The 23,043-nt window shown below is 36.5% G+C and overlaps 1 protein-coding gene across 1 annotated transcript; it reads right to left on the bottom strand.

Annotated features, from left to right (window-relative positions):
• Window positions 1–6,187: 6,187 nt before the first annotated feature.
• LOC306857674 (putative G-protein coupled receptor 139) lies at window positions 6,188–21,179 on the bottom strand (the record flags this gene model as incomplete). The annotated part of the gene is made up of 2 exons (XM_079397716.1): window positions 6,188–7,155; window positions 21,056–21,179. 2 exons carry the CDS (start codon window positions 21,177–21,179, stop codon window positions 6,188–6,190), a joined length of 1,092 nt encoding a protein of 363 aa, XP_079253842.1.
• Between the last annotated feature and the right edge of the window lie 1,864 nt (window positions 21,180–23,043).

Below are 23,043 nucleotides of genomic sequence, written 5' to 3'. Positions count from 1 at the left end.
CATCCTTGCAAAAACTTGATGCATCAGCCATTAAGATGAATGGGAATGCTGAAGTCTATTTAAGATCTACTTAGGAAAAATATGTCCTCCAAAATAATTGGGTCACTGGTAAAACCATAAAATACAGTGACATTCGTAAGCTAAACAGCCAAACCTGCTCAGCTGGGCTTCTGTGCCATCATTAACATGGACATTAAAACAGCACTTTATCAGCAGCTGATCCCTGGGGCTGACAAGTCCAGACGGTCATGTTAGGAAATGAGCTTCTGTATTTGTGGCCTGCTGGAGATTGACTCATATGTGTCAAGGGTAATGAGGCATGTTGGGTCACAAGCTTGTGTGTGTCAGGCACAATAAACAGTAAGCAGTAGTGAGAATTGAATTGTGCCTGGACAAAAAGGGCCTTTTCAGCTGCAGACGAGGTTTAATGTGAAGTGATGGATTGTAATCCACATCACATTGATTTTGTTGCTGAGTTTGCTTGTGGACCAGTTAAATGTACTAATTACTTCCAGCAACTTAAGCATTGTACCCAAAAGCACTAACATTTATTGATCAGGAAGGTGATCTAACTACTGGTGTGTTCTTTATTGAGTTTATTTGACCAAAACTGTCAAGCTCATATTTCACCTTAAAATTATTTTTTATTTATCCAAATTTTTTTTTTTTTTATTATTTGTTTCTTTTTTAATATATGAAAAAAAAAGAACTTTTTTTTTTCATTGTGACATTATTTTGTACTATATATATATATATATATTAGATATAGGTTACACACTAATACACTTCTTCAACATAGATTCACCACGTTGGTACTTTTATTAATAAGGCTTATATAAGTCGCCTGTTTATAATCATAAACTTCAGACATTAAATGTAAGTAAAAGGTGATATATTTTTAATGATTAATGTGTTCAAGAAAATATACATCAGAATAACTTGCATGCTATTTTCCATAACATACAGTACATTCACTGGAAATCTGGAAATACACAAATACATTCACTTGGCCTACATATAGAAAGATTCACTGCTGATCAGCCAAACATCTTAAAGAAACTGTAAAAAGGTGGCTATATACTGGAAACAATGCAAATATGCTTAATATCTGATCACATACATTCATTCTTGTGCACATATCAAAGGTTAACAGCTTCATTGACTTAAATAAAATATGTACATTATTGTTCAAATATGTGCTCAAAAATAAACACGTTAATGTCTCTTAGGCCGCATAAGCAGACATGACCCTATCAAAAAGATTAAAGGATCATAAAACATATATATATTACCCCCTTATTTGTTATTTTTTGCATGAAGACTGATCGTGGCTTTAAATGATCTGTCGTATCAATACATTGGCAGTAATGTCCAAATATATAAGCTTTATGATTGTTCAGAGAAAAGGAATAATGGACATGAAAACATTTATTATTGGTTTTTGATTGGCCCTTCATGTAGTGGCCTCGAAAAGTACATGAACACAGAAGTCACACTTAAAAATTTACAAACCTGTTTCTGTTTACATCATTTTTTGCAATTTATTCATAAATATTCCCTTTAATAGTAGTGTGAATAATCTGTGTAGACAATCTAAGTGAAAAAGGACAGAGGCAAATATGGTATAAACAAATAAATAAGAAAGAATAAATATCAGTTTGGATGATATACAGTACAGACACTTTAGCAGCACCTTGACATTCTGGTCTATAGTTTCGCTTAATTTGTATTCTGTACATATCTAACATACAATATTACACACTTTTAACTGACATGATAGAGATCTCACAGGTTAACTTTAAAGTAACCAGTAACAGGGCTCCTATTTCCTGAACGTTCTACTGACTGAGTAAAATAACTCAGATTTGGTAAGACTTTACATTACAGGGTCCATATTAATATAATTAATTACAATAGCAAGAACAATCAATATGCATAATTACAGGCTGCTCCACAAAATAATTGCATATTAAGAGCATTTTGATTACTGTTACACACACTTCATATAATAACATTTTTAAAAACCCATGAAATCAAATGCAAATGCGCTGACATATTTCCGATTAGGCCGGATTGTTTGTTTAATTTGTTTTGCGCTTAATTTACATCACAGGCTGGCAAAAGCACAATTTGCTACTTTGCTATTGCTAGTATGGTGAAAATATTGATTCAACTGAGTGGATGAGCTGAACAAACGGGATCATCAATTTCACTCTGATTCGTTTGTTCAGTTTGTTCGATAAACAAGTCTTGTTCGGTGCCACTTTGAATCTTGCTCGGGTTCAAAACACTCACTTGTTCAGTGTATTGATTCAGTAGGTTCAATTAATAAAATTATGCACTATCAGGGTATGTACAGTGCTGGGTAGTAAATGATTACATGTAACCTGGTTTACGTAATCAGATTCCAAAAATGTTGTACTTATAATTAGATTGTATTATGATTTAAAATGCTCATAATCAGATTAGTTACTTTTTATCGATTACATGATTACAAATTTATTGTTTCTTCCTAGTTCTTTTTTCTTTAAATGAAAAATTTTAACACTATAAATGTTTTCCTTTCTAAAAAAAATCTACTTGCAGGATAATTTAATACCATGAGTATTCACAATATGCAACCTGAATTCCAGAAATGTTGGGACGTTTTTTTTTTTTTATTTGAATAAAATGAAAACTAAAAGACATTCAAATCACATGAGCCAACTATTTTTTTCACAATAGAACATAAGGCCCTTTCTCACTGCAGGAACCTTTTCATAGTACCTGAACTAATTGTGGAACTACCCACTTTTTAGCATGTTCGCACCGCGGGAACTAAATTAGCTCCTACTTCAGAGTAGGGTCTAAAACAGTTCTAGGAACTATCCGTGACGTAAGTGTACGTTGATTGGCTAAACGCGTACAAAAACGCCCTCACCCGCCATGATTTAAAACGCTGTGTAAACACATACTGTGTAAACATTCCATGTCCATTATTGTGACATGATTCTGTCATTGACATTACTAAATGGGCCCAGGAATACTTCCAGAAATCACTGTCGGTAAACACGAATTCCTGTACTTCCTCAACAGACAACGAAACAGCCATTTTTTGGTTGTTCAAAAAGGTGCGCTCATTCAAAACAGCTGCGTTTGATCCATCGCTGGCTGTGCTGATTTAAATCTAGCGGGTCTGTTGTGTATCGTGTCGGAAGTCCAGTGACGCAGGCAGTGACGATTCTCTCAGACCAATCAGTGATCAGAAGCCAAATTCCAACACCAAAACTCCAGTACATCTCAGTCACATAAAATATTAACTTGAAGTCCCCCTGAGATTTAAATCCAAACCTAAATAATTCATATGTAAAATAAATAAATAAATCACATATGAAGTAATTTAACATTATGCTTGCATGTTCTCTGATGTTGATTAATGGTATTAATATATTTTATTTCTCAGTTTAAAAAATAAATAAATAATAATAATCCCAATTAATTGAAGTTAGGTCAAAATAATCTGAAAGTAACCCAAACGTAGTCAGAATACATCAACTAAAATGAGTAATCTAAATTACAATACTGTCTACAGTTTTCATCATGCAATTTGTAATCAGTAACAGACTCTAGTGTGTAAGTAATCTACCCAGCATTCTGTAGGCGTGTTATAGACTCTTTCAAGACAGAAAAATAGTCACACGTTTCACTTACATGTTTAAATCCATGTACAGAAGTGACCCAGAAGGAGCAGAATTGTTAAATTATTCATTTTAAAAGAATGGATAAAATTCATTATAAAATAACTTATTTTTATGGAAGAGCATTATTGGACAAAAAAAGTTCCATTACCCTGGAATTGAAAGACAGAACATTTTAAATATATAAATTAACTTCATCAACTTTAAGGAGTACGCAAGCATACGTACCTCAAACTGCTCCTCAGGGCTTACAGACATGAACTAAAAGCCACAAAAAAGCCACAGTTTTTAAAATGGACGCTGTAATGGAAAGTGACCATTTCAGTTCTGAAAGAAACACTTTTTTTGTTTTACATTTCACCACCAACACAGCATTTAGCATTCATAGCTCACCGCTGTAATGAGACAGGTGAATACAGCCTTGTCTATGACAGTGATCATACATTTTTAAGTTATCTAGCTTATCTATGAACACGTTCCCCGCTGTATAGTTTAAATATATATGCACCACAGTTAAAGCACTTCAGATGGTAGCCTGTTACTCCATGCCGCAGTGAAGATAAATGAATGTGGTTTCCTCCAATAGCTCACTCTGGAGATTGATTTTATTTGAAAAGCATTCTCTTTTTCGCTTTTTTTTTTTTCTTGAGGCTGCCCACCAAAGATAAATGAGTGTGTGTGTACGTGTGTGGCAGAAGTTGAAAAGTCTTAATTATTTAGTGTTTGTCACTGTGATAGAAAATCTGTTAATGTGCTGAGCAATGAGTGTCGATGTTGCTTAGAATATTGATTTAACCGATAAAGAATAATTCTTCTCTAAAGTTTTTGTTTTTTTTTGCCTTAATTTTACACTTAACAGTCAGTTGCACCAGAAGCTTTTTGCTGAAGCAGAAGTCTTTGCGTTTTTGTAATTATTCTTCATCAGGCAGCAATAACATAGCAGGTTTCCAGCACTGAGCATGTCTAAAGACTTGATTCTTTAATAAGAGCTTGTGCTGTTTGCAACTGGCCCTTGGAGACCAACAGCATATTAAATGAAAATGCCAGCATGTTTTTTTAATGTCACAAAGGGAGGGAGTGCTCTGTCTCTCTGCTGAGAAGGTGAGAGGGGAAAGGTGGTTGACATACAGTAACATTTCGCTGGCTTCGGCTTTGAATCCTTTTTCTTCTTGTAAAATGTAGCTTTGGTGCACATTAAACTGAAACCATGCTTGAGACTATAGGGCTGGGCGATACATCGAATATTGGAGATATTATCGCATTGTCTTTGCTTACGATAAAAATGTAGGGAATATCATGCATACCATGATAATATTAAGAGTTTAGTTTATATATGGCGAATATGGCTGCTGTTATGCAGGCTATGAAATGCTCATATGCCCATATGTGTGAGTGCTTTGAGAAGAGCATCAAAGGTTTCTATTTTCAGCATTTAACAACCTTGAGCCTTGTGGCCAATAAGCACTGACCAATCAGAGACATGAAAGTCACAATCCATTCATTAGTGCTGTTTTTGTTCAACCATGCTTACTTTCTTTACTCTACAATCTCACAAATAATTTATGGAAGCCAGTTTCTACCACTGAATAACTCAATTTGAACTGAACTCACAATTGTTTGAGTTTATATCTCACAATTCTGACATTTTTCTTGCTATTCTAACTTTTCTCACAATTGTGAATTTGTATCTCACAATTCTGACTTCTTTTCTATAAAGTCCAATTCTGAGGAAAAAAGACCAACTTTGATGTTCTTTTTAAACAATCATGTTTATTTTAAACTTACAATTGTGAGTTCATATCTCACAATTATTAAAAAAAAGAAGTCAGAATTGTGAGATAAAAAGTTGTAATTATGTGGCGGAAACAGGCTTCCATAATAATATGATAACTAGCAATGTGTAAACGCGATGTAAATAAGAGATTCATATAAATAAGATAAATAAATAAGTTTTTTAAACTAGTGTTGATTTTGCAGTAAACTATTTTCCATGAGGGCCAAAAAGCCCACATTTTTTTAATTTATCAAGAGAAAATGCAAAAGAATTGACAAATTAACTAATATCGTTTATTTGAAAAATATTGATATATATATATATTTTATATATATATATATATATATATATATATTGCCCAGCCCTAATAGGGACAAACTCTTTAAATCACATCAATATAATTAGCCTAATTGGACAGTCATTGCCTGGAATGCGAGCAAGCCTTTCATGAATTCTCTTGACTTTGAGACTGAGTCTTTTTTTTTTTGCATTAATATCCTGAAAGGCGTTGGCATGTTATAGCTTAATGACCATTCCTGCTTGTTTTTTTTGCCAGAGAAAGAACCACATTTTGGCCTTAAGATGTCTTTGACCCTGACACTGGATCTTTCGTTGAGGCACTTTCCAACAAACCGATCGCCGCCTTCTGCTCATCACTAGTCGGGAAGGACTTTTCCCAAGCTCGCCTGACTTAGTAGCCAGCATTACACTGGTAGGGCATGATTTGATTTGGCATTCAGGAGGATATGCAGACTGGTTTGCCATTCTTGTCATACTGGTACACCAGCATCTTGATGCAGTGTGAGTTGGCTGGTGAGATCCAAGGGCTGCTGGTGATGGAGAAGTTGTGACTGGCATAAAATGGCGGCGGCTGCTTCCTGCATCGGAAAAGGGCCTTTAGCACCGTGCCGGCCATCCTGCGGAAACGCTTGCTGATGAAGCAGTACAGGAAGAAGTTGACGCCAGTGTTGAGAAGTGCCAGCATGTTCGCCACATCTGTGACCAAATGCAGCAGCCTGGCCGGTCCAGGCATCGCAGGTTGGGCCGTGTAAAGGTGGTAAAGGATCATGAGGGTGCGTGGCGCCCAAAGCACAGCGAAAACTGAGGTGATGGCCAGCAGGATGGCCGTGGTTTTTCCAGTGGAGTAGCCACGCAGACGGAAGCAGCTACGGCGGCAACGGAGCTTGCGTACGATGATGGCATTGAGCGAGAAGAAAACGGAGCAGGGGAGCAGGTAAACCGTTGCACAGTGGATCCAAACCAACACATGCTGGCCTGCACTGCTACTCCGGCCACCAGCGCTCGCTCCCGGCAGCCCGTGCCACAGCTCCGGCCACCAGTAATATGGGACACTGGTGATCAAGCAGCCAGCATACACCGCCAAGATCACTTTGCGAGTTCGGGCTGGGTAGGAGATGGTGTGGTAGCGCAGCGGATGGCACACAGCGATGTAGCGGTCCACGGTCAGGGGAACAGTGATCCAGATGGAGGTGTGGATGGAGGAGAACTCCAGAACCTGCACCGCTTTGTTAAGGGAGTTTGGAAGAGGCGCTCCGAGAATGAAGTCCTCCAGCAGGAAGTCCACAAACACGATCAACAGCAGGACCAGGATGTCGGCTACAGCCAGGGCCAGTAGGTAGTTATAGGACGATTTCTGTCGCCGTAGCACCAGCTGAGAAAGGATGATCACGGTGAGGATGTTTGCTGTGGAACGTGAGAAGAAATGGAGAGAAAGCAGAACATGGTGAGAAGAGAGAGGAACTGGTGGGTGAGAAAGCGTTGAAGTCAGTCTTGCCAGATAATGGGACATACAGGTGAGAAAATTGCATCTTTATTCAATTCGGGTGTAAAGAATGAGTCATACAATACTGCATTGGAATTGCAGTACCACAAATAGTAACAAAATTTAGCGAAGCCGAAATCAAAAGCTGCTCCATCTTTCTTACCCACTGCACACACTCACAATGTCTCAAAGTGTACAAATCACATGAAATGCATACACTTATCTTAACCTGCGCACACACAAGCACACATTTACATGCATTTACAACATTAACATGCATGCGCTCATTAAAGCATGCATTCATTTTCATCCACATTCTTTCGCATGCGCAGTCACACTCACTCATGCATTCAGATATATGAATGCTCACATGCATGCATTCACACACAAACACTAAAATTAACATCCATATTCACCATATCACATGCACACATTCATATGCATACAAGCATATTTGCATGTACGTGCATTTAGACAAATTCACATACACAAACGTGAATTCACACAAATGCACAGTCACATGCATACATTCACATACACGTTCAGATGCATATACATATACATCCACATGAATACACATACAGCCACTTAAGTTTGTACACATTGCAGCAAATCAGAAGCATTTACACATACATTCATTCACACACAATTTCAGATGCATACATTATCATTCAGGTGCATGCATTCACTCATACACACTCAAATTCACACACATGCACCTGTTCACACGTTGTACACTGTACACGTTGTACCTGTTCACACGTTGTACACGTTGACACACATGTACACTGAAATTCAAACATGTGCGGCCATGTATACAGATGCATATCCAAAGGCATGAGAGAACATGACCTTCTGAGACTTGGTCATTCAATTTGTCCCTCTTCTTCCTGCCTGCCTCTTTTCCTCCACAACTTTCACCTCTGTCTCATTGTGATCTTCAATAAAAACTGAACACGCAGCAGCAACATGTGCAGTTACATCCAATTGCTGGTGCTTATGTGGAGCTCTACGTCCATGTCACAGTGACGCAGGAAAAAGGCCCAAGGATACGCAGACCCTCTAGCATCCACTCTTTCCTTTTCTAGACCCTTTCATTACCTTGCTTTCATCCAAACCTGTATTGTTTGTGGGTTACGCACAGGCAGCGTGAGATGTACGGGCAGAAGAAATGACCAGTGACTGTCATGACCTCTCACTGTGATAAAAAGAGCATGCACACAAAAGCCCTGTCTTTATTTAAGCCAAACAATTTAACACACTGGTAGGGGAAGCATGGAGGATAAAGCCACACAACAAAAGACCTCAGGAAACATTCTGGGAATTAACCTCAAAAAGTAACTCACCAAAAGTAACAGTAAATTTCCATGCTTTTCTTACCATGCTGCATGCAACAATATACTGGATGAAAACTTCAAAGTGTTTTGCACCCATGGTGTGTCTCTGCCTGTCTGACAGTCATTCTGGGCTGCTAATAAAGATGGAATTGGATTACATATGCCAGTCAGGAGTCTGGAGAATCACACTTCACAGTTCCAGAACATCAGCTGATTACAAATTACAAAGACTCCAGTTTCAAACTCACACATTTGCATAAACACTGGCAATCTCAGGCACACAAGCATTCTTTTAAAGATGTATAGACAAACAGAGAGACAGACAGAAATAGGTTTGATTGATTCATTTGCATCACGTTTGACGAAAAGATGCAAGTTTTTCCTTTTCAAAACACACACACACACACACACACACACACACACACACACACACACATAAAAAATGCAAACAAAGCTGTCTGTCTATTTCTCGGTTGAACTCACAAACATTTTAGTGCTCTGAGGTTAGTCTTTCATAGCTTAACTTTTTAGATTAGAAAAATAGAATATCAGTATGCTCCCCTTATTTTTTCTGGAGTATACAGTATATTGTGCACAGCATGTACATTTTCTGTATGCATGAATATCCACATGACCTATAGGCTACTTGCAATGTGCTGATTGACTATCTATTTCCCATGTGACGATTGTGATTACAGCTGTGAATCTCAATATCTGTGATCCCTTTTTCCCCCCAGGAGGATATGTTAATTAATACTGATGAACCCATTTAAATGCAAGACTTTTTTCAAATATATAGACATATATATAGACATACAGCACAAACTGAATAAATCTTGCAGAGTCATTATAGAAACATATATGGGTAGTTGACAAATACAAAATGGAATGTGTATGGAAATGGAAATAGCAAAAATTGAGAAAAAATAGCAAAAATTGAGAAAAAAAAAACCATTAAAATAACATAAGAAAAATTTATCTTCATTCTTAGAGTTACAAATAGCATGAGAGAGGTTCATCTTCCATGTTAGAGGGTATTTAATTTTTATTTATTTGTTTTTTCCGTCACACTGTAAGACACATTGATACGTCAACTACCCATATACCTATTCCATCTAACATCTAGGCCTGCTCACTACATAGATAACCTTCGTCCTCTACTCCTTATGGCAAATTGTGTGTGACTTTGTGCGCAGACTCCACCGCAGGAAGACAAAATAATCGCATAACAGGTTCAGAATTATTGTTTAGGTCTTTAATAGATTATTACTGTCAAATTATTTTACACAGCTCTGAACTAATGGTCCATCAATTCGAGGATACAGAACCTTCAGCTCAGTTCTACACTCAAAAAAATATTTAACCCCAAAACTTATATATTATCAATTAGACGTAAATTTTTCATCTAATTTAATTACATAAATCCAACGTAAAAGTTAACATTTATTTCAACTTAACCCTGTCACGTTCAGTTGACATGAATTAATTAAATAAATGTTATGTAATCTGATGAACTGTGATTTAAGCTTGTGGAATACATAAACTTTATTCTTTTCCAATAACTTATTGTTACTTGCTTTATATAATTACCTTAGATTTTCTCAATTCTATTAAATAAATGGTCAAAAACATGTTACATTTTCAAACATTTATCGTGTTGCAATTGCTCCATTAATTGCTTTAACATCAAACATTTACACATTTTCTAAGTAACATTGTTATATCATTGCATAGTAAACAATTTGTACTTTCTCCTGACCTAACGTGAAACACAAATGTAATGGTCCCTCCCCTTCCTAATTATTTGTTAGAACAATTAAACAACCAGAACCCTTGGGGGGAATACAAAAAAGGAAAGCAACTATTATATTTTACTTCACATATTACATTTACATTTAGTCATTTAGCAGACGCTTTTATCCAAAGCGACTTACAAATGAGGACATTAGAAGCAATCAAAACCAACAAAAGAGCAACAACATGCAAGTGCTATTACAAGTCTTGGTTAGCCTAACGCTGTACATGTAGAAAGGTTTTTGTTTTTTTTTTTTTTTATAAAAAGAAGACAGATAGATAAAATAAAATTAGAATAGAGAGTGCTAGAGTTAGAGGGTCAAATAAAGATGGAAGAAATGTGCTTTTAGCCGTTTCTTGAAGATGGGTAAGGATTCAGCTGCTCAGATTGAGTTGGGCAGGTCATTCCAACAGATGGGAACAGTTAATGAAAAAGTCAGTGAAAGTGATTTTGTGCCTCTTAGGGATGGTTACATATAACTAGTGATGACAGTTTAAGCACTTCTACACTTAAAAAAAAAAATAAATACAAATAAAATATCAGATTTTGTTTTTTTTTACATTTCAACATTTAGGTCACCAAAAAGTGTCCTAATCCTTGTGGTGTGATTTGTTGCATAGCTAAAGATCTCCTCGTCTTAGTTTTGGTGGTGGAATAAGTAGCATTCAGTTCTTTGAAGTTGAATTTCATCAAAACATGAAAAACGAGGAACTACAAAAACCTGAGGCCAAGAACTGGTTCTTGACTCGGGATACACAAGACAGTCTCAGCGCTGCTGGAAAACAAGTCATCAGATAAATTGATTTCCTGGTCTGAGTCAGTAGAACTAGTGCTAACATCTCCCATATCAAAAGTATTTCAGCTAGAGGAAACAGAAAGGTGCTTTAGGTGCAGTCTCTTCCATGCTGGAGTTAGTGTCATCAGTTTGTAGAATCTCTTTCAGGGTATCCTTGTCATGTCTTTAAGCTTAAAAGTTTTCAATATCCCTCCAGTTTTTGGAAACATGTCCTATGTCCTATTGACTGAAACATTTAAATTTGAAGTGCTTGAACCTTTGAGGAAAGCTCGCTGCCATGCAGATTTGTCAGTACTTTCTGGAAGAATTCAAATGTGAATTTGAGACTCTGAGGGTAGATTAAGTTGAGAGCGTAGATTAGTCCGAACAGCATTACTAATCCAAAGGAAATAGTTGTGTGTCCAAGTGCTGTAGCAGCTTCACACCATCGATCAAAACTCCAACATCTGGCTCATCCGCAGCAGCTTCTTTGGAAAGTGAATAAAGAAGAGTGAATTCAGGGTTGCAGTCCCAAGGCATTAAAAAACAACAACAACAACAACAACACATTGTCCAGTTTCACTGAAAAAATGACAATATACAGTCTGGCAATGTTTAGGTCCATACAAAAAAAGTATATATACTAACCTGGAATTCTTTGACTATTGTCATGTCCTCATTGAGGTACACACACACACTGTCGTTTGATGTGTGTCACCACACTGAAATTATGACAACATTAAAAACATATATATTAAAAATGGCACAATAATAAAAACTGATAAGTTCAATCATTGTAATTAGTCCTAAAGAAATTAAATGAAATTTACCACACCTTGTCTGTAACTGACAATGTCTGAATCTTCTGTGTAGAAACACCTCCTTTGCTGCTGAACACTTTATGTAGATTAGCACGTTTCCAATAAACTTTTACATGTAGCTTTCATACCTAAAAGTCAAAAAAGAGAGAGAAAACATCAATACTTTTGAAAAGAAATGAGTAAAGTTTAGTTATATAACAAAACAAAACAAACAAAAAAACTTATACATACCATAACTGAGTGATTATCCCACACTGGAGTCAATGTTGAAATGATATCATGATGACAATGTGTCTGAAATAGTAAAGATGACATATTGTTTGAGTTTTACAATGCAGCATGAAATGAATGCATATTCCACTTCATTAATGCGATTTGTTGAACTTGTACATGCATTTTTCATACACGTGTTTCCATAACTTTTTTTTTTTCATATTTGCAAAGTGAAATCGAGATGACAAAGCTATCTTAAAAAAAAAACAAAAAAAAACGAACAAAAAAAAAAACACGTAAGGCCGTGTTCACACTTGGCGTCTTTTTCGAAGCTGCCAGCGTCTGTTTTACATTATAATCCTATGGAGTAAACCGTGTTTTCAAAAAAGTCCTGAGCGCTTTTTAAAACGCCACCACCGGCTTCTTTTTCTGCAGCTCAGAGCGTTTTTTCGAGTTGAAAAAATGTAAACTTTTCTGAAAAAAACGCCCTACGTCAAGCGCCTTTTTGACAGCTGACCAATGACAAGCGAGTAGCGAGATCTGTCGTTTCCATAACAACAAGAAGAAAAATTGAGAAGGTGCCGGTAGATAGACTGCTCGTACTAGTTTCGGAGCACAAGGAGCTGTATGATATGAGCACAAAACTCTATCATAATATTGGTTCCTTCCCCGTATAATGTCGTGCACCCACAAACGTCGTTGTGAATCGACATTTTCTTTCCCGTTAACTTCAAAAGCCAACGCAAGAGCCAACTTTTTACTCTTTCTTGACATTTCTGCAGTACACAGCGCTAGGCTACTGTCTGTTACAGCTGTTGCTATGACAACAAAAGACGCTCTCAGCTGCTATTTGTAACAGACGCTGCCAGCTTTGTTTTTCATTAAAAAAACGCTCTTGTCAACTTTTTCTAGTCAAAAAAGACGCCAAGTGTGAACACGGTCTAATTTGTCTAAAAAGATGCACAGTCAGTTGAAAATGATCCCAAGTTACAAATATTTGTTAACAGATTTGTTTTAAATCTCCTCGAGATGTCAAATCTGTTTGAATTCTGTGTTTTAAAAACAACACGCAAAATTAATCTGCCTCAATGCAAAAATGCTGCACATAGTCGACAGTATATCTTTAAAATGATCAAAGAAGCAGGGAAGGCCGAATGCCTAACGTTAGTTCATTCGAAGAAAGTGTAGACACGGCGAAAACTAAGATATTTATTAAGTCAAGATAGATTAAATCATAAAAATAGATGATGTTTAAGTCTAAATCACTTACAAATAAAGAAAATATCTTACCTTGTATAATCTCCACAGTCATTCTTAACCCTCCTTATCGCTGAGTCGCAGTCGCGTCTTTATCAACTTGTTGCCTTCAGGGTTGTTTTTTGTTTGTTTTTTTTTATCTAATATACATCCGCATTTGCGCATTAAGGCAAAAAATTAGGTATAGCCTAGTGTATGTAATTTGATGAGGTTTGTCTCAGCTATAATACATTAATGTTGAGAAAGAGAAATTATGAACAATAAAAGTTATTTTAACCCTTAGTAAATATACTTTATTTAAATTGTTTGCTTAATTTCAATTACTGGCAAGAATCTTTTTTTTTTTTTGAGTGTAGTGAGCTAGATTGAGCTGTAAAATAAATGTAGATCAGTCAGATTATTTGGTTTTGGGAGAATTTGATGAGACATGATTGGCTTTATATCGAGATCTTTGACTTTTGATGGCAGACTTTGGTATTTTAGCAAATCCGAGCACAATTGAGAGCTGTTCACCCATATACGATTTCTGGGGTGGGAAAATCCTGAGAGATTCGAGACAAATGTCTCTTTTTGATGCCATTGCTTTCTAAAAGAAACAATTAAGATCTCATTTTAGATTTGTCTTTCCTACAGGCTGCACAAAAAAAGCTTTCCAGTGTCAAACTCAGTGTTTTTTGTTCAGGATCACTAACAGGAAAATGAGGTTATTTTTGTGTCTGAGTTGAGTGACAACAGCCTGAACTCTATTACAGCTGAACTGAACACATTACTATTAATTGCTTCTTGCTATAGTAATGACATTTATTATGAAATTCAGTTACTCAATTCTCTCTCATTTGCATCAAATTCTGCAGTTTTCGAAATTCAGTTTCCAGTGCTGGGAAGATTACTTACAAATTGTAGTCCATTACTGATTCCAAATGACATGAGACAAACTGTAGATGATATATTACATTACACATTTTAGATAATATAATCAGGCTACTTTTAGATTACTTGTGGCCTAACTTGATTATCAATAGGAAAATCCATATTAAAAAAGAGAACAAAAATATATTCCAATCATTGTTATTAACAACTTGAAAATTACATTAAACATTTTAATGTGTTTGAAAGACAAGCTTTCCGAAGACAAAGATTTGTGTGAATAGTACTGAATAATACATAATCATGTAATCAATAAAAAAGTAACTGCAGTCTGAATACAAGTATTTTAAAATGTAATATAATCTAATTACAACTACTTAATTTTTGGAATCTAATTGCTTAATCCAAATCACACATAATCAGTTAGCTAGCACTGTCAGTTTTAGATGATTTATTTTTTCTAGTCTTTTTATGTTGTAGTATTTGTTTAATTGCTAACGATTGTTCCAGGAAGTCTTAATGTTATTATTCATCTATTTGAGAATGAGGAATGAGTTCTATTAGCGGTTTGTGTGTGTGTCCTTGGCTCTGTGGATCAGTTTTAGGTCTTGCATACAGCGTATGTAAGTGTGTTCATGTGTATCAGAGTGTCACTATGACTGCAGTCCAACATAAAATCCACATTCACCAAATCCCACTCCCAACTCCCTTTGTTTTACTTTCCTTATCCTCTTTATTCTTCTTTTTCATACTCCACTGCCCATTCCAATTTTGTTTCTGGATTTCTCTTTCACTGGATTAATCTCTCCAGATGCCCCGCTGAGAACGTATTTTTATTTAGACAAACAAAGGGAATCCATTGTGGCCTGGAGGTTGTACGTTTCCTGACATTTCCATTTAGCTGTGTTCAACACCATAAGCATATTGATTTCACTTGACTCCTGTCTTTGTACAGGTCTCTGAGGCCCAGAACAGGAGCAACCAATTGTAATGGCTCAGTTTGCTTTGAATCCACATGTTTGTGTGTGTCAGACTGGAATATTAGAGTATTGTTTACAGTATATACTGCAATCTGCATGCTATTTTTCATTATGAAAAATAGCATGCAGATTGCAGTATATGTATGTATATATATATATATATATATATGCATACAGTATTTGGCAAACATTTAACACAGATGTATACTACATTGTTGCCACAAGACCTTTCTGTGTTGGAGTTTTCCAAAATTTCTAAATTTTTGTCAGTTCAAATAAATAATTGGTCAATAAAAAGATGTTGAATTTGTCTACTGTGCACAATATGCATATTGTATACTGCTAAACTGGAAATATTATACATTTTTTAATTTAATTAAATAATTCACAGAGAGTTTCATAGCTGATTAAAAAAAAAGGAAGGTAAATTTTCTCAAGTCACCTGCCATTAGCGTTATACTTTTGCTCAAGTCTCCAGCTTCTCAGATGTATTTTTTATTATTTTTATTTTTTTTTTGTGAGGAAAAATCCCCAATAAACTCTGTGTCACTTCTAGAGTTTGAGATCTTCATCTGACAAAATACTGCAACGAAACCTGCAAAACGTTTTTCTGGGTTCAGCAACTAACCCTAAAAGTTTTGCCTGACTTGCTGATCGTCCTGAAACAAACACGAAAATGCTCACAAACACTTTCTTCACAGAGGCGGTGAGCACTCAGAGTGCCCTGGATCATTTACCTAAATTGAAAATCATTGGCTCCACCTCTTAACTGGTGAATAACACCACCAGGGTAATGCAGAGGCGGTGAGAGGATCGTTACTGTGGATCTGTGACCTTCCAAAACATGTGATGTTATAGGCAGTCTCTGGATGAAAACCCTTCATCTTCAGTTGAACCAAAACACATAAATTAAACAGTCATTCAAAGTACAGCCTTCAGTGCACAAAGTCAATGAAATAAGACCAGCCTCTTCCAATTAGTGACCTTAATGAGCTTAACCTCCAGCGATCAATCGAACAGGCATGAGCTCATCTGAACACACTCCTTTCTGTGGTTTCTACTCTTATTTTCTGATTTAGCGAAGTTGGGAATATACAATGATACAAAAGTCTTCAAATTTCATTAAAGTGTGAATAGCAGGTTTTTACAAGTTGCCACGCAGTTCACAGCTGTGCAGTTGAATATGAAATGTCACAGTAATATATTAAAATGCATTATTTTAATATATTTCTCAAAATTATTTTTGGTATGATTTAATAATTGGGTTGTATTTTCTTTTATTTAGTGTTTTTCCCCCTTGTTTTTAAAGGATGACAAGCAACCTGTCCCTGTTGGCATGTGTCTAATTGCTTAGCTTCTACAACAACTGATTTTGCAACTATACATAATTAATTGCATTTTATTATTTGCATTTAATATTTTATTTGTTTTGTTTCACAACAAACCTACTGCTGTTAAACTACAAAATGTTTCAACTTTTTTTTTTCATTTTTTAAATTTCTTTCAAATAATCATTTGCATGCAATTTAAATTTTTTTCAAATAATAATTTGCATCTACATGTAATATTTGCATTTTAAAAACATTATCAGGACTCTTTAGGTAAATTGCAAAACGGTAGGTAAAAAATACTTATCAGCCTCTAACATGTATGTATATATAATATTATACATATATGTATATAATATACACTCATTGTCATAAAAATTATTTGTCAACTACTATAAAAATACAACCAAAAACTATCACTCTTCACCTCTTTCCTCTTTAATCACACCTGCTTTTAGTCAACCTCTCTCTTTTCATTCTCTTTCCATCCATTCTCTATGCTTTTCTCACTTTCTGTGTACAATGCCTTTGAGAGGTTTCGCTTCTTCACCTCCTCTCCATTTCTGTGTGTTTTATCACCTCTGTAAGATATCAGAGACTGAATCAGACAATTTTAAGATGCATCAGAACATTGAAACCTGAGGAGCTGGAATGCAGAGAGGTCTTAAGGAAACAGGACGTCATAAATCTAGTTTGAAGCAAGCAATCTAACCAGCAAGCCTCTTTCACAAAACAGCTTGCAACATTGAGACAAAAGAACACTTATTGATAATTCCAATTCAGGAAAGAGACTGTCAAATTTGGGGCAAGGAATCAAGACTGATGTTCAAAGAGATGGCCGTCGCATGTAAACCTGTGATAGGAAATCACCAGCTACAGACTCTCTTGGGCAGGTCTTCCCCCATACAAGACAAAACAGACTTGAATTCCTTTCTCTAAAGAACACGCCTTCGTTCCCCATAGAACTATACAAAGACTTTATTTTTCATATGCACATAAAATCATCCTAAAAGGACATTTCTATGCAGAACCCCATATTATGTTTGTAAGCCACATATTATAGACTATCCATGTTTTAATCACTCATTGTGTATGTCTTGCTTTTAATAAGTACTGAATAGCTTAAGCCTTAAAGGGTAGTATTCATGTTTAGTATGTATGAGTTTGAAAATTCATGCTTTAAATGTTTCTCCCAATCAATTCTTTGTCAAATACATCATAGTCTTGTTATAGAAATCATGTTCAAAAGTATACTTTGCAAGAGCCTGTAAAGTTCAGACCTCTGACTGAACAGATAACAAGTTGATTTATGATTTGGTGGAGAAACAAAGCAATTCCCAAGCAAGGACAGTATCTAATTGGTCAAGACATCCAGATGGGACGGTCTGAAAGCCGAGTTTAAAAGCTCAGGACACCATATTTTATTTCTCTTACTTACTTTGCCACCGCGTGCTGCTCTTTGAGCATGCTCTGGCCCACATGCCAGCTGCTACCGCGATGGAAAGAAAGCCAACCTAGTCTCGTTACATCCTTTTATTTTTATTCTTTTACTTTAGTTTCTTTTCTTTCCGTGGAGTTTCGTGTTCTAATGTAAGTTTGCTCCAAAGTCCAGCTCCGACTGCACTCGCTTCAAACTTCGACCAGACCAACTCCGCATCCTCAGCCAACACCCAAGACCTCACTTCAAAGACTACTGAACTCTCAACCAATCAGACACTTCGGGGAGCCCCCTGTCTGCAACGACGACACAACCCCGTTACAGTACACCTCCAGATTCTAACTGAATCAGGTGCAGTTAACATAAATTTTAGCCTCATTGAGAAACTCAAAGCGAGGGTTAAATAAGTGATTGATGGTTGTTCAGGTCTATGCAATTGAACATATTGCTGTAAACTTGGGATTTCACATTTTCATTCTCTTAAACTCAGCCTTTCCTCACTTTCTGTCTTTCTGCAACGTGTGACTGTGTGAATGCTTGTGTTCATGTGTTAGATTAGTTTATGTCTTATATAAATAAAATCTGATTTATATTGAAAAGAGAAGTATCTTGTGTTTTCTGCTCACAAGTTAATGTCTTAATCTGCCGATCTAGTTACAATGCTGTTTAATAGTGTTTTCACTATATTTTGTATTTTAATATCCAATGCAGAGTTTGTTATACGGCTCGTTCAGTGAATCGCAGTAACACTGATTCTGTTCAAATCCCTATAAAATCATAAATTATTCCCTTTGAGCTAAATGAAACTATTTCTTTAAATTACATATTAATATTACTTGTATTACGTTTACACCTCCATCTACCCAAATCACTGCCAGGTGTGATGACTTTCACACAGTGCTGAATAAAGACTCAAATCTCATCTCATCACGCCCCTATTTGTCCCACCAATCCGTGTCGAGCTGAAATTCAAGCTGCTATTTAGCAATTGAGCAACAAGAAGACTGCCTGCATTCGAAAGCAAATTAAAATATTTGTGTAAACAGCTCAGGCTGAGTGCTTCGCTCAAGGGCACAGCGATCTATCTCAATCTGACAACGAATCATCCCGCTGAAACTGTGCCACATGGCGTCCGACCTGAGAGAGAAGCTTCGATTCAAATGTTCAGCACACCTGAAAATAATAACATTACTTATAAATGAGCAATCAACCTACAATTGTGCAGGGACAAAATGTAATTTTAGTGTCCAGGAGCATTAATATTAAACGCTTGAGGCCAATTAGTACGAGGGCTACTCAAGACATCTAATGTATCATCTGTCTTGCTCCCCAGGTCATTCCTGTTAGAGCCGGATGTAATTTCAGCATCTGTGGAATAACAGGTATTTCTTGCTGATATATGATGTGAGACACTGAATTCTGAATGTCACCGATGACCTTTGGAAACAGTGTTTTCCTTAGTTCTGATGCCAATATGGCTGTGTCTCACAAGGTTACAGACTATTTGGTCAAGGATGCTAGTAAATAATCAAGATTAAGTGGGACAAGACAAAATTGTAATAATCTACATGAAAAATCTCTATTTAATCTCTATGAGACAATAATATTACGGCGATGCATTCACCTCAGCCCAGTGTATTCATAAATACACAAAGTCATGCAATAAAACATGCATTGTAACTAAATAATCTTTTTTTTTAAGAATTTACATGAAAAACTGTATGTACAGGTACAAATGTGAATATATGGGGTGATGCACTTCTCTCACTCTTATGCATGTCACACATTCATATACAAATCATGCATAAAAACATGGATTGTGCATGAAATAATCAAGATTAAGTTGGACCCAAGACAACATTTTAGGAATCTACTGTATCTACAATGAAATACTTGCGTTGATTGACCACAAATGTAAATTCTGATGATGATACACTCGCCTCAACCCTGTGCACTTCATTGAGTACTAAATAATAAATTTTGCATGAAAAATCTGTACTGATTGGCCACAAATGTGAATTCTGGGGATGTTGCACTCCTCTGACCCCTATGGTCTTCATATATGCACAAAACATGCATTGTGCTCTAAATAATCAATATTTTAAGAATCAGCAGAAACAACCTTGATGGGCACAAATGTGAATATTAAGGGTGATGTACTCCTCTCACTTCATGATTACACAAAGCCATGAACAAAAACATAGATTTTGCATTAAATAGCCAAGATGTTAAGTATCTTGTGAAAAGTGTGAATGTGAATATTAGAGACAATGCACTTCACAAATGCACAAAGTCATGCATAACAGCACTAATTAATCAAGCTTTTAAGAATCTGCATAAAAATCACTACAGATCGGCCATAAATGCGAATATTTAGGGCAATACCCTATCATGCATAAAAAAATCATGCCTTGTGTACTAAAGAATCCAGATGTTAAGCATGCATGAAAAACCTGTAATGATAGGTACGAATGTAAGTTAACATTTTTCACCCCTATGTACTATACACATTCATATGCAAAGTCATGCATAAAAACATGCATTGTGCCCTAAATTATCAAGATTAAGTTGGACTAAAGACAAAATTTTAAGAATCCACAATGAAAAACTTCCACTGATCAAACACAAATGTGAATGTTGGGGACAATGTACTCACACCTATGCACTTCATATATGCACAAAATCATGCATAAAACATGCATTGAGCACTAAATAATCATGATTTTAAGAATTGGTTTGGAAAAACTGCAGTAACAGGTATACAAGTGAATATTGGGGATGATGCATTCCTCTCACCCCTATGCATTTCACAAATGCACAAAGTCATGCATGAAAGCACTAAATAATCAAGATATTAAGAATCTGCACAAAAAAATCTGTACAGACTGGCCACAAATGTGAATATTTGGGGCGATACACTCCTCTCACTCCTATGTACTTCATGAATACACAAAGTCATGTGTGAAAACATGCATTGTTGCATTGAAAATCTTTCTTGCATCATTCTTACCAGGCAGGCCGAGGCACAACAAGGAACTGTAGTAGATGACAGGAAACTGTCCGAGAGGGCAACCGCGAGGACTCCAGGAACTGGAGTTGGTGGACAGCACGGTGAAGATGTGGCTGTGCTCCATGGCCTCTCTGCCCTCCTTCAAGCTCCAGAGAGAAGAAGAACCACAGCCGGACCGCAGGACACGCAGAGGAAGAGCCGGCTGACACGTGTGGGAGCCGGAGGATGACTGCGTGGCAGAGAGGCACAGACGATAAGAGGCGAGGAAGCAGGCAATGTGATGGGAAGAGAGGTAGTGATGTGAGGAAGAGTGTGTGTGTGTGTGTGAGAGAGAGAGGGAGAAAGAGAGAGAAAGGGGTGGGGGGTGTTGCGAGCTGGTGGGAATGAAATCTGGGGAGGCATGAACGCAAAAACGGTGAAAATAAGTGACGGGGGGGGGGGGGGGGGGGGGGGCGTGAAGGAGAGGAACATTGGGAGAGCGAGAGGCGTTAAGTGAGGAATAGACGATTGGTGTTCACACCACTGAGAGGTCTGAAGGGCAACCCAGAAGTAAATAAGACCTCTAGCATGACTCAACTAGTTCACACCAGTTGCACATACAGTACGTTCACTGCACACATGGTGGACATGATTCAGATTACTGATAACTGTTAGGCTATCTTTGCATTTGTAATTTTTTAAAGAATATTGGGTTGAAATCAAAGAAAATGAAAACTATTAGAAACCTAAATGAAAACTATTCTACTACTTTTACTGTTCATTTTATTGCACATTTTATCTTAAAATAATGATAATTATAATAATTAGTATAATAATTAGAGATGTCCCCATACCATTTTTTTCAGAATTAATTTACATACTTGCTGATACCGATTACTTTGTAATCTAATTGCATATTTTTTTAATATATATATATATTTTAGGTAGAGAAACCGAAGGAATATTAATCATACTAGGTCAATTTTTTTTGTCATCCTTTAGTCAATTTCATGCTTAATTATGCTTGTTCAAATGTATTGTACGAACTTCTGTTACTTTTATCATTCATTTATATTCTATCGTTTTTAATAAAAGGATTAAACTAATAATCAGAATCAGAATTAGTTTTATTGTGAGGTATGTTTACACATACGAGGAATTTGTTTTGGTGACAGAAGCTCCACAGTGCAACAGAGAGACAGCAACAGGACAGGACACAGATAATACAAATTAATAATAATAATAATAATAATAATAATTTACAAATATACAAAATGGACAATGTGCAAAATAGCACAAACACAATATACAAAATAGACAATTTAGTATGTACAGGTATGTTAGGTGCAAATTTGAAATGTAATAAGTATGTGCGTTAAATAAAAAATAAAATGTATGATAGTGTTATTTGTTTCATGTTTATTGTTAAGAGTTCAAATGTTCATGAGATGGATTGCCGGAGGGAAGAAACTGTTCCTGTGCCTGGCTGTTCTGGTGCTCAGAGCTCAGTAGCGTTGACCAGACGGCAACAGTTCAAAGAGGGAGTCCAGAGTGATTTTGCCAGCCCTTTTGCTTACTCTGGATAAGTACAGTTTTTGGAGAGTAGGGAGGGTTGTACCAATTATTTGCTCAGCAGTTCGGACTACCCTCTGTAGTCTGGGTCAGATTTGGTAGCTGAGGTGAACCAGACAGTTATTGAAGTGCAGAGGACGGATTCAATGATGGCAGAGTAGAACTGTTTCAGCAGCTCCTGTGGTAGGTTGAATTTCCTCAGCTGGCGAAGGAAGTAGAACCTCTGCTGGGCCTTTTTCACAATAGAGTCTATGTGAATGTCCCACTTCAGGTCCTGGGAGATGGTGGTGCCCAGGAATCTGAATGACTCCACTGCAGTCACAGTGCTGTTCATGATGGTGAGTGGGGGGAGTGCAGGGGGTTTTCTCCTGAAGTCCTTAATCATATCCACTGTTTTCAGTGTGTTCAGCTCCAGGTTGTTAAGATTGCACCAGACA

The sequence above is a fragment of the Barbus barbus genome, assembly GCF_936440315.1.
Source record: "Barbus barbus genome assembly, chromosome: 3".
NCBI classification, from domain to species: Eukaryota; Metazoa; Chordata; class Actinopteri; order Cypriniformes; family Cyprinidae; genus Barbus; species Barbus barbus.
This window is presented reverse-complemented; position numbering and strand designations above follow the sequence as displayed.